At 38.0% G+C, this 11,212-nt stretch overlaps 2 protein-coding genes across 4 annotated transcripts; both read right to left on the reverse strand.

Moving 5' to 3' along the window:
• Window positions 1-486: 486 nt before the first annotated feature.
• On the reverse strand, window positions 487-6,292 carry LOC146452619 (uncharacterized). Of its 3 annotated transcripts, XM_085097586.1 has the most exons (3): window positions 5,608-5,940; window positions 5,408-5,517; window positions 487-1,458 (listed from the first exon to the last, which is right to left on the reverse strand). In XM_085097586.1, the coding sequence occupies exon 3, from the start codon at window positions 1,427-1,429 to the stop codon at window positions 773-775; it is 657 nt and encodes a 218-aa protein (XP_084953712.1). In that variant the 5' UTR covers window positions 1,430-1,458; window positions 5,408-5,517; window positions 5,608-5,940; the 3' UTR covers window positions 487-772. The 3 variants fall into 3 exon arrangements, with proteins under 3 accessions (XP_084953712.1, XP_084953710.1, XP_084953711.1); XM_085097584.1 differs by lacking the exon at window positions 5,408-5,517 and having other exon boundaries at window positions 5,608-6,292; XM_085097585.1 differs by lacking the exons at window positions 5,408-5,517; window positions 5,608-5,940 and adding an exon at window positions 5,953-6,277.
• Window positions 6,293-7,896: 1,604 nt separating this feature from the next.
• Window positions 7,897-10,503, reverse strand: LOC146452620 (uncharacterized). The gene has a single exon (XM_085097623.1). The coding sequence runs from the start codon at window positions 10,200-10,202 to the stop codon at window positions 9,843-9,845; it is 360 nt and encodes a 119-aa protein (XP_084953749.1). The 5' UTR covers window positions 10,203-10,503; the 3' UTR covers window positions 7,897-9,842.
• Between the last annotated feature and the right edge of the window lie 709 nt (window positions 10,504-11,212).

Raw genomic sequence — 11,212 nt, forward strand, 5'->3', positions numbered from 1 at the left:
TACGCCGATCCAATGTTAATTATATAAATAGTTTCTGACCAAACACACAGACACAATAGACCAATTTTGATATATTAAAATTCTATCTTGGCTACGACGCTAAGAGGAATAAAATCAAAACCAAGGAAATTAATTATTCATCTCTGAGCCTCAACATAATTTCTGTTGGGTCATTCCCCTAAGCCTCGTAGCCAAGCTAGAATTTTAATATATCGAAATAGAAAACAAAGACAACTCACGCCTCACTTCCATTCAATGGTCAGGTCACTAAGAACACAAACATTCGCGCGGCAAGCTCTCAAGATTTGTTGTGTGAGGTAAGTTAATGTCCAGTTTTCATCCCTATGAATCCCTATAAGCCCGAAATAATGTGCCTTATAACGCCTTTAGTCTAACGTGGGTTCGAAATTCGTTATAGTTCGCGTGAAAATTAGACCCGTGAATGTTAATGGACATACAAGCGCAAAGGTGTTAGTAACACGACGCTTACAACAACAACAAAACTTTATTAAAGCACAAGCAGATAAATTCATTCAAATATTCTTCCACCCGCATGTAGTTAAAAAAAAACGAGACGGACGATCTGCCGATTATAGACGTTTCCTTCTGTACTAAAGCTGGTATTTTTCTCATTTTTTGATGGGCTTCGTAAAACATCGCGAGAATTTTACCCCAGAAATATTCTGAACATCTTAAATGGCGTCCACCAAAAAATGCCATGACAAGAAAAGTTAACTCTCTAGAAAACCTACTCCGATGGCGTGAATTTTCATTACAAAATCTTGCACACACTTTCAGGTTCAACCTCCTTGTACGAAGAATTTTTCATTCTCAAATAAAATATGCGCCTCGCATCTTCCTTTTCAAAAACCTCAGGGTCCAGATCTATGACTGTCCATTCGCCGATCGATGAAAAAAATACCGGGCTTTCGGAAATTCCCGCTTCATCTTTAGCACTCGTGCGATATACCTCCGCACTCTTCGCTCTTCGCCATAACTTTGGTCTGACTTTGGTATTGTCCTCCTCTTTCCTTCCAAAGTAGCAGTTTGGTTTCTGCTTCTTGTAATTGATTCGTCCGTCCGACTTGGCTCTAACATTTAAACTCACGTATTCGGAATCCTCTTCAGATTTCTCGACGCCACGGTTCTGTTTCTCGGGTTTGCGTGCGATCTGCACAGGAATCAAATCTTTGTTCGTAGTTTCCGTTGACGCGGATGAATCAGGTAGTGTGTTATTGTCCATATCTTTTCTGGTGCTGTGTTTCCCTAAACAGTCTTCGGAAATCAAGTCGTCGGCATTGCGATCAAGAGTTTCCTCCGTCGTGTGTGTTTGCTTTGGATCGCCTTTCGTTTCAGCGCACTTCGTTATTTGGCAGCAAGGACATTGAAAATGGTACGAATCGTGGGTTTGGTTCTCCTTTTTCGTCATTGATTCCACTTCAGATTTTTCTTGCTTTCCTTCAACAAAATAAAACAAAACAATTCGGTTCCGTTGGCATTTTACAAACCTCTTGGGAATTTTAATCACATCAACACAATGAAACTTATAACAATATTTTCAATGTGCTAAAAAATGTCATTCTCCATACTAATGACGAACGTGGAAGGAGTGATATAAATTGAAGTCAAAGCTATGTTAGTCAGTGGAATGTTTAACCATTGGTTGTCAATGTAAAAACCTATCTTGTTCCTAGGGTCTCTCCTCGATTCCTGGGAACGATGTTGTCAAAATGGTTCGTTTTACTGTACATCCCTGCCATTCAGGCTAGTATACAGAGGAAAAAAATTGGCGATGTAATGGCTCGCAGTTTTATTTATTATTTTTTTTTTTCTGTTTTGTGTGTTTGTTTTGTCGTCCAATTTTTTTAATGCGCGTAGAAAATTTGCGAATTCGAAGCAAAGAGATGTAACCGACGTCAAGCGCGGGAAAACGCGTAGCGTGCGAGCAAATCGTGATTGGTTTTGTTTTACTTCTCATTGGTTGAGAAAGTGGCGGGAGTTCTGACAACCAATCACAGAACGTAGTAAAGCACAACCAAAGACACTCAAATCAAAATCGCTCTAAGTTCAAATCAAATCACGCCGACTCAACGACAGGACACAGCCCGAGGCCATCGCTTCTCCACGAGGGGCGTAAAAATAAAAAGGAATACGAGCCTGATAATCGTTTCCTTGCAAGGATGCATTACGGTGCAAATGCGTTGAAGAATTATTGTATTCGCATGCTCAATTAAGGACACTTTTTTCTGCCTTTGGAAAATATTTCGAGTATTTCAAAAAAAAAAGAAAACATGAATAACACACAGATTAACCAAAGTTCCTAGAGTGATTTCTACATCGCTAACGCGTAAAAAAACAGATAATAGTTATATAGACAATTCAAATAAACTACTATGCAATGGACGCGAAGGGGCCTCAAGGGCGAATCCAGGAATTTTTGATAGAGGGGATCCAAACTTTGATTAGGCAAATTACTTATCCCCCACACCTCCGAGTCCCCTTTTCCCCGTCTCCCCCACTCGCGGTTACACGTTATAAGAAACCCCTTACCGTTTACATGAATTCTACTATTAAAGGATGCACCCTTGGAACATCCTGCTTTTGTGCTTGGTAACAAAGGTTGTACAGATGTCATCAATATCAGAAAGCAGAGAAGAGCTCATGTTTCTGTGAACACCGGTCGGACAATACTGCTTTGCGAGCAGAGGTGAGCAGACCACTAGAGGGTACCCCCCAAAAATTACAATTTTGAATATACCTGGAATTTAGTTTAATGGCAAAATGATTTAAAAAAATCTACTAATTGAATAGTGATATGCTATCCTGTCGATGAAAAAATTTAAGTGTCAAACAAGTAGTAAAAGAAACCAAGGGGTCTTATGGGGGAGGGGGGTCCGGACCCGCCAGACCCTCCCCCTGGATCCGCCACTGGGCCTATGTTACGCCACAAAATCTAATAACTAACACAAAATATTGAAACATATCTTATTAAAAAAACGTAGTTTTATACCAAAGTTTAGTAAACAAAGAAATGCATTTGTCCCTTTTCGAAGGCTTTTGTCCATGCAAAAATACTGTTCCGAGGCGCTTTTTCCTGGGTGCGCCATATGAATTTCCCGCTAGCTCACCTATTCACGCTTTCTTCCCTTAAACATGTTAAAAATCAAAGTACCTTTTGGAAATTTTCGAGGTGTCCATCAGTTAACCAAACCACAGTTGCTTTGCGCTAAAAATCACCCATTGGTCCCTAAAATCGCGATTTCGGGACTGAAAAGAACTGTCCCTTACAAAGCCTTATATTTCGAAGAAATACATACCACCCAAAATATTATTACATTTTGTGCTATTACATTTTGCGTTACTTACATGTGTTACATTTGCGTCAAAAGTTATTACATTTTGCGTTACCGACGTTATTTCATTTTACGCCGAAAGTTATTAAAGTTTGTGTCAATATTACATTTTGTGGCGTGGGCCTATCCTCGCTTATATCCCTGCTGCATGTCTCCTAGCATGTCCCGACCTTTAACCGGTCCTACGTCCAACCTTCCTACTAAGTTCTCGCGACTAAGTCTTCCGTCCTCGAGGCTACTGTTGTAAAATACTGAAGCAAATTTGGCAGGGTAATAGCTACCTGCCTTATGATAAGCTGTGAACATCAGCAACGACTTATAACATTTTCGTTCTGATAAAAATGGAGAAAAAGGCAACGGTCAAAAAAATAGAGTCGAGTCCTAGCAACGACCGTGGACGATAATCCTGCTGGTATACGTTGGATCAATTGTTGATCTGATCGGCTTAACAAAACAAATGATAAAAGAAGCAGAGACCGATACAAGTAGAATTACGGTTTAAAGGTTACTATTTCGGCTGGCCAAACCAGCCTTCTTCAGGTACAATGAAAATTTACATTGGGACATACGCTTATATAGCTGACAAATATTTGCGCAATAGCGGTACTCATTAAACTAAATTGATTGACAGTATAAAATATTAAGCAAATGAAATAATAATAATAACAGAAAATAAAAATAATAAAAGGAAAAAAAGCTAGTACATTTCTTCGCGAATATTGAGGCCATGTGGAAAAAGTGTTCTGCCTTTTGAGATTAAAAAGGCTTCCCTGGCCTTACGGATTGGGTCTCGGTTAGAGTAGACTTTTTCTATGGGGATTAATTGCATGTCGTTAGCAGTGTGGTTAGGAGCGGTGAGGAAGTGTTCTGCGGCACCATAGATAACCCTAATACTAAATCTAAACCCACCACAGCCGCAGAACACTTCCTCACCGCTCCTAACGACACCGCCTACGACATGCAATTAAGCCCCATAGAAAAAGTCTACTCTAACCGAGACTCAATCCGTAAGGCCAGGGAAACCTTTTTTAATCTCAAAAGGCAGAACACTTTTTCCACATGGCCTCAATATTCGCGAAGAAATGTACTAGCTTTTTTTCCTTTTATTATTTTTATTTTTTGTTATTATTATTATTTTATTTGCTTCATATTTTATACTGTCAATCAATTTAGTTTAACGTAGTTCTGCTATTGCGCAAATATTTGTCAGCTATATAAGCGTATGTCCCAATGTAAATTTTCATTGTACCTGAAAAAGGCTGGTTTGGCCAGCCGAAATATAGTAAACCTTTAAACCGTAATTCTACGTTGTATCGGTCTCTGCTTCTTGTATCAAAAAAATAGAGTCGAAAATCAGACAGACTGAAAGTTAATTGATAGCCAATACCACGATCATGCGCCGAGCCGCCCACTTGTCGCGTGTAGCGTCGCACGCCGCGACTCGGTCTGACATTTTTTTAAGTGGCTCCGCTAAAAAAATAATAAAGGAATAAGCGACTAAAACTAATTAAGATGTAATAAAAGTTATTTAACAAGGTAAAAATTGTTTAGCATGTTTACAAAAGGTGAAAACATGAAGAAAGAAAAGACTTGCGTGACTTGTGAAACGAAACACTTTTAAGTCGACTACCTCAAAAAAAAAATTACTTCATCGCTTGTTATTGTTAATATAAAGCACAGTTGAATTAGAAAAGAAGATACCTTAATATGTCTTAATATGTCAATTAATGTCCCTGCACCTCCGACGAGCAATTGTGAATGAATATGTAGCTCAGTTATTGAGATATATATACAGTAATCGATAATATTTTCAGAGATTAAATCGAAAACGGAGAAATATCACCTTCATTGTCGAAACTAAATGGCAAGATTTCTTTCATGACGAATATCACTCTACATTTTTGCGATTGAAATATGGCAAGCCAGTTGCAGCAATATTCAATTTCAATTCAAGGATTTGCTACAAATGGCTTGCAATAATTGAACTTTGAATCTATTCAATGCAACAAGTATTTTACGGACTTTCTAGAATTAAATCCAAACTTTGTACCTACCAACCGAAATTTCGTCATAGTTCACACGAGGTCAATACCTTCGGGGATGTGTTTAATATTGGGTCGTTCGATTTGCAGACGTTGTTTTTGATCTTGCAGGATCAGTTTCACTGATGAATTAAACGAGGTTGCGATCCTTACATTTGTTTCAGGAAAGCAATGAAGCGATCTATAATTAATACACAGAAGTTGTATCGTACCTTCGTGAGCAGAGAGTTCCTTCAAACACTCCGTCCCTCGCATTTTCAAGTTACACTGCAAACGCTCCCTTCCTATGATCTCGAAGAAATATTATCTCCGCTTTGTTTGTTTTTTTCAGTTTCTTTCCATGATTCCTCAGCATCATCAATGTATTTTTGAATATTTGCGAATTCGTTCTTCCGTATTACGACTCGTGACTAGTGAATTTGACGTCTATTTGTTTGTACAGGACAACACGAGATATGACTGTACTCTCGATATGACCCGATATGGCTGCTTATTTCATCAAACGTCGAAGCAGCGAAAATAAACCTCTTTTTTCCCAATATGAGCCGTTCACTCACCTTTTGCTTGAGTTTCACCTTCCTCGCGTCAGTTCTGGCGGCCAGTTTAGTATACAGTTAGTCACGAGGCTGTGCAGTTCCGCCTAGCTTGCGGCAAACAGGAAATGAGGCATGAAGTGTCGCGCAACTAGCATTGTTGTACATAACTCGGGGGTCACACAACTGAGGTGATTATTGCCATTCTTGAACATTAATGAACTTAATTATGTTCAGTGCAGTAAACGTAACTTTCTAATATGACCAAATTCAGAGCGATATTTTACAGAATGTTTCAAATCGAACCTGTATAATGGGTGTGTAAGGGGGGATAGCACTGAAAAATACCTCTCTGATGACGCACTTTACTCGTGATCAAAGAGGCGAAACTAAAATGAAGTATAGTATGCTGCTCCTGATTGGCTAGAATCAGTTTTACTTGTCTCGTAACAGGAAGTGTAAACTGGATGTACAAAGTTCAAAGGAAATCCTCCAGTCCAGCCTCATGCCCAGTCCTCCTCGAATGTGACTCTGCTGTTGGGAGAGATTTGTCTCGTGAGTCGTAACTCGCTTCGAACCTAGGATAATAATTTTCAGAATGTCACTTGCTCTCTGCTGGGCCGTGTTACAAAAAATAACGTCAAACTATGTTGGTAAGGAAATAACCCTTTTCTTAGGTATTTGTTTGTTACACTATGAATACTACGTCATTCCGCTTGTTACGTCACCCCCTCGACGTGATACGTTGTCTCACTGATGTTCCTCGGTCCAAAGTTCGTCCATATGACTTCCCGACCATCTGTATCTGCAACTGTTATGTATAATCTACAAGCGTTTGTACCTGTTTTTCCCAGATTGTTGTTTATGTCAAATTTACAAAAACAAAAGGAAATGAGAAGAAAACGATAAGTAACAAAAATTCATTGAAGTCGTATCGAGAAGCGCGCGTGCATATTCCTCCCGCGCTCCGCGAAGATGGGATCTCAGGAAACTCTGACACTGAAATTCCGAAATTGAAAGAATCTTCTTTTACTTGATTTGTAAAATGCAGTCGGCCAGTCCTTTATTACAGGTAAAAACTGACAAATTAAAACTTTGCTGAGATTTTGCTAAAATCACAAATGTAAAATGATACAAATAAAAAACCTAAAAACTATGAAACAGATAAATTCACATGAAAACATTCCCAGCAGCACCTCCGAACAATCTTGTACCCAGTCTCTGCTCTCCTCAGTCAGCAGTAGGCCGACGACCTACCACTGACCAAGGAGAGCAGAGACTCTGGGTACGAGATTGCTCCTCTGTACTAAAGTCTTGTTCAAGTGGAACGCTCCCCCCCCCCCCCCCCCATGGGCTTCCATAAGGTTTCATTACTCGCAGAGTGCTCTATGCATATTCATAAGTAGCTAAGACTTCAATACACCATCAACCACAGCAAACCCTACTTTCAAAATTCCATTTTGATCAGGATTATTGTCAAGCACTTTATCATGAGCCTCTGGTTCAGGAGATTGCATAAAAAAACTCCCCGTGTTATTGACAATAAATAAATACAAATTACTATAAACAGTGTAATTTCCATTGAATAGTAAATTAGAAAAATGTGCTTAAATGGAATTTCTGCTCTCAATCAAAATGAATGATGCAATGCATTTCTTTTTCGTAACTCACATATGTAAGCTAATGCAGAGGCTCGATTTTGTAGTTTTTTTCGTTTAACTTCTTTTGTTATCTTAATTTTTTTTTTTCGTCTCTTCTTTTCTTTTTCTCTATCACTTAGTTGTCTTTTTTTTTTCTCTTTTAACTTAACAGAAAAGTACTTTGTAAAATTCAGATACTGTATAAGTGTAAGTAATTTATATAAGTGTAAGCAACCTAAGTGTATTAGTGTATTTGCGTATTTAAATAAAGCGTGTTATAATAAATAATAATAATAAAAAAAATAAAAATAAAAAAAAATAAACAGTGTAATTTAACACAATTTATTTGATTCTTTCACCATAAAGATACCAGAACTAAATGCTATTTTGCAATTTGTCCCTGCTATATTGTTAATATTATCATATTTGAATACTTTAACATATAATTTCATCTATAATCTACAGAGGAATTTTGTACTATCTTATCCATTCATTCAGAGAACCAAGTATGATGAATTGAATACAATGGGTTATCAACAAATGTAAAACTGACCAATATGGTATATTACAATAAACAGATATGCAAAAAAGACAGAGTCAATAATAAGAACTTAATTAGAGCAAAATTATCAATGAAGATTACATCAACATGATCAAGCACAAGAAAACACGTGCAAATCAGTCACAGCTGGTTTGCATTTAACTTACTGATAAATTGATTGAGAAAAGATTCAGTGTTGTTAAGTAAATCCAACGTAAATGCATTTACAACTCAAAGCAAGTTGTATAATCGAAAAAGCTCAAGACCGAAATTAAAGAACTTGTGTGCAATGTACAGAGAATATATACAATCTGTTAGCTATAGCTACCACAAAACCAAAATTCCTCGCAGCCGACTGCATAACAAATCATACTGCCAGTAGTTAGCCAAACAGCGATTAGTGCAACTGCAGATCAAAAAAGTTAATGTTCTCTGCTAAAACTGGAAAACACATGTTAACATCTAAGTAAAAAAGGAAAATCCTGTTTATACAAGAATCTAATTCATCAACTTGTTCCCAGTTCTTTCTTTGGCACTGCTGTACCATCACATGCTTGGACATACGTGTTACCCTGAACTGCCTTAGCATATGTATAAAATCTTAAACAACTAATCTAGTAACAGGAAAATGCATTTCATGCCAAATCTAAGTGATGTATTCTGCTCATCGTGATTATTTAAGGATGGTGTCTACTAATACACAGGTATTTTTGCAAAGTTTAAACTTTATGACTATATGAGAAAGGCAGATATTAGCAAGGGCTATTAAAATCCAAGAAAGAAAATTGGGGATAACCATGCACTTTTCAGAGATAATCAAGCAACAACAATAGACCGTATATTTTGCATCGGTTTGTTATATGAATGCGTATGAATATTTGCATGAAGAAGCACCTTGCAAGTTCATGCTTTCAGCAATAACATTCATGTCTCCCTCCTTGAATTTAACGAAAAAATACAACTATCTTTCAGTCTACTTGGGAGGGACTTCATTGAATTACACACATACCACCCCTGGGTAGTTGGAATGTACCAAATGTAAAGTACTCCAATTTTACACTGTTACCCTTTAAAACAATCATACAGTCAAATAAGACTTTGCAGATTTAGTAGTCTAGCCACCAAACACATTTTATGAATCTACTCCTTAGGTTAGTAAAGATCATCCTTAACCCTTCAAGAGCTAACAGTGATCAGCATCAAATTTCTCCTTGTAATTTCAATGATTTTTCAACCCCTGAGGTCATGAGAATTAAGGATATGATCACCCAAGGTGAATTTTCTTGACATTTTAATAACTTCTCCCCAGTACTTTTATAAGAAAAGTACAGGGGCAAGATAGGAGAATTTGTTCTTTGATATTAGGGGTTGAAGGGTTAAAAATAGCAATCTTATGTATAGGCCTGTTCTATTTTAAAATAACATTTGCCGTGAAACATGTTTAAAATTATATGCAAGTCCCTAAATTGTTCATGGGCCAAACACCTTGAGGTCGAGGAAAGAGAAGCCATAAAATTATAGTCAGCTTGCCTGACATTAGAACAATATTTTTCTTATTAACATGTTCATTTTACCTCCTATTTCTGTCGAATGACAGCAAATAAACTGACCCCTTCATGTATGTTACATCCGTTCCACATACATGTCATAACTTAGAAGCTTTACAACCAGCTAAAAGTAAAATACCTTATCTATATCTATTAAATTTAATATACAGTCAAACTTTCTTACAATCACATTATTGAACAACATGCCTGATCATTTCCGTACACAGAACTCAAAAGAAGCAGGTTTTCTTTAATCTCAAAAGTTGAGTTGTTGACATCCACATAGATCCATTCTTCGTAAGCCTTGGCATTGTCTGCTGAAAGTTCTGTTGATCTTTCCTTCGAAGATTCTGACATACCAGCGAAGTCTTGGTCTGTGACAACAACCATTTCATCTATGTCCAGCTCTTCGTCGTTTTCGCTGATCATCTGTGTTTCCTCCGTTACTTGCTCGATGCCGATATCAATGTGGTCTTCATTTGGATTATCATCCACTCTGAGCTCGATGCTTTCAATCGTTTGCGTTTCTACGCCACTATCCGCCATAAATATTTTCCAAAAATCTCCAAACTATCAAACGAAAGCTCGATCGAACAAAATTGGTCGTCGCGTCTTTAAATCGTAGCGTGTCTTGGCGTGTAGTAAAACAGAAAGTAGAAATCACCTCTTGTTCAGCTGATACAGCGAAAACCTCACGTATAGCCTTCTTCTTGCTTTGCACCTGGCCACAAGAACTTTGTTTCTTATTTGAACAACATGCAACAAAGGTTTTTATGTCCTCAGCAAATATTAAAACGTGACCATCATGATCAAAGTTTACAACATGTTTCCGGATATATGCCTCGCCTCGGTTTCAAGTTACCAATTCCCGCCCCAGTCCCACCTCGACCTCTGCTTGTGTTTTTGTTGAACCCGGGGGCTGCTTCTTCGGGAAAAAATGACAGTAATCGAGGGGATAAAATTTGGACTGGAGTTTCTGCGGATCGTTTTTGGTTACCTTAAAAATTCCAGCTGTAAATGTTACGAAATCCACCCTGCTAGTACATGTAACTGACTCATGCAGGAGCCCATCAATCGGCTCCTGACTTGTGACGGTCGCGGTCAAGAGATGATGAACCCGTGACTGTTTTTCAGTTTGTGTCCGTGATCGGGTCTGACGGATCCTGGACAGATCCGCGATGAGTTTTACCTTAACCTTTATGTGTAGCTACCTTAAACCACGATAGCTTGGCAATGTTGGAGAGGATCTTATAACTGATTGAGTTTGAGCGTCTTTCAAACGGCTCCGAACGGGTATTTGGAGGGGGGGGGGGGGGTGACTACCCCATCTCTAGAGATTTGTTCTCTAAATATCGCTAGACTTAATATAACGGACTATGTATCTTATAGGGTCCCTCGATCGACATATCGACTGATGTATCAGTCGATATGTTGGTCGTTACTCCATCGATACTCGACCAACACGCGAACGATATGCCCGTGGAAAGGGCAAAAATTTGTTTTTTTAAAAAAACAAATATATTTCAGTTATTCTAGCTTTTGTTGTCTGTTCTATT

This window comes from Pavona decussata, unplaced genomic scaffold (genome assembly GCF_977016875.1).
Source record: "Pavona decussata unplaced genomic scaffold, jaPavDecu1.1 SCAFFOLD_366, whole genome shotgun sequence".
Classification (NCBI taxonomy): Eukaryota; Metazoa; Cnidaria; class Anthozoa; order Scleractinia; family Agariciidae; genus Pavona; species Pavona decussata.

What these genes read in the sequence shown, in the direction of transcription:
- LOC146452619 (XM_085097584.1), bottom strand. Translation starts at nt 5,650, where the DNA reads ATGCGAGGGACGGAGTGTTTGAAGGAACTCTCTGCTCACGAAG. An exon ending in GGAACTCTCTGCTCACGAAG is followed by an intron (nt 1,459 to 5,607) that starts GTACGATACAAC and finishes ATTTTGTTGAAG; the next exon opens with GAAAGCAAGAAAAATCTGAA.
- LOC146452620 (XM_085097623.1), bottom strand. Translation starts at nt 10,202, where the DNA reads ATGGCGGATAGTGGCGTAGAAACGCAAACGATTGAAAGCATCGAGCTC.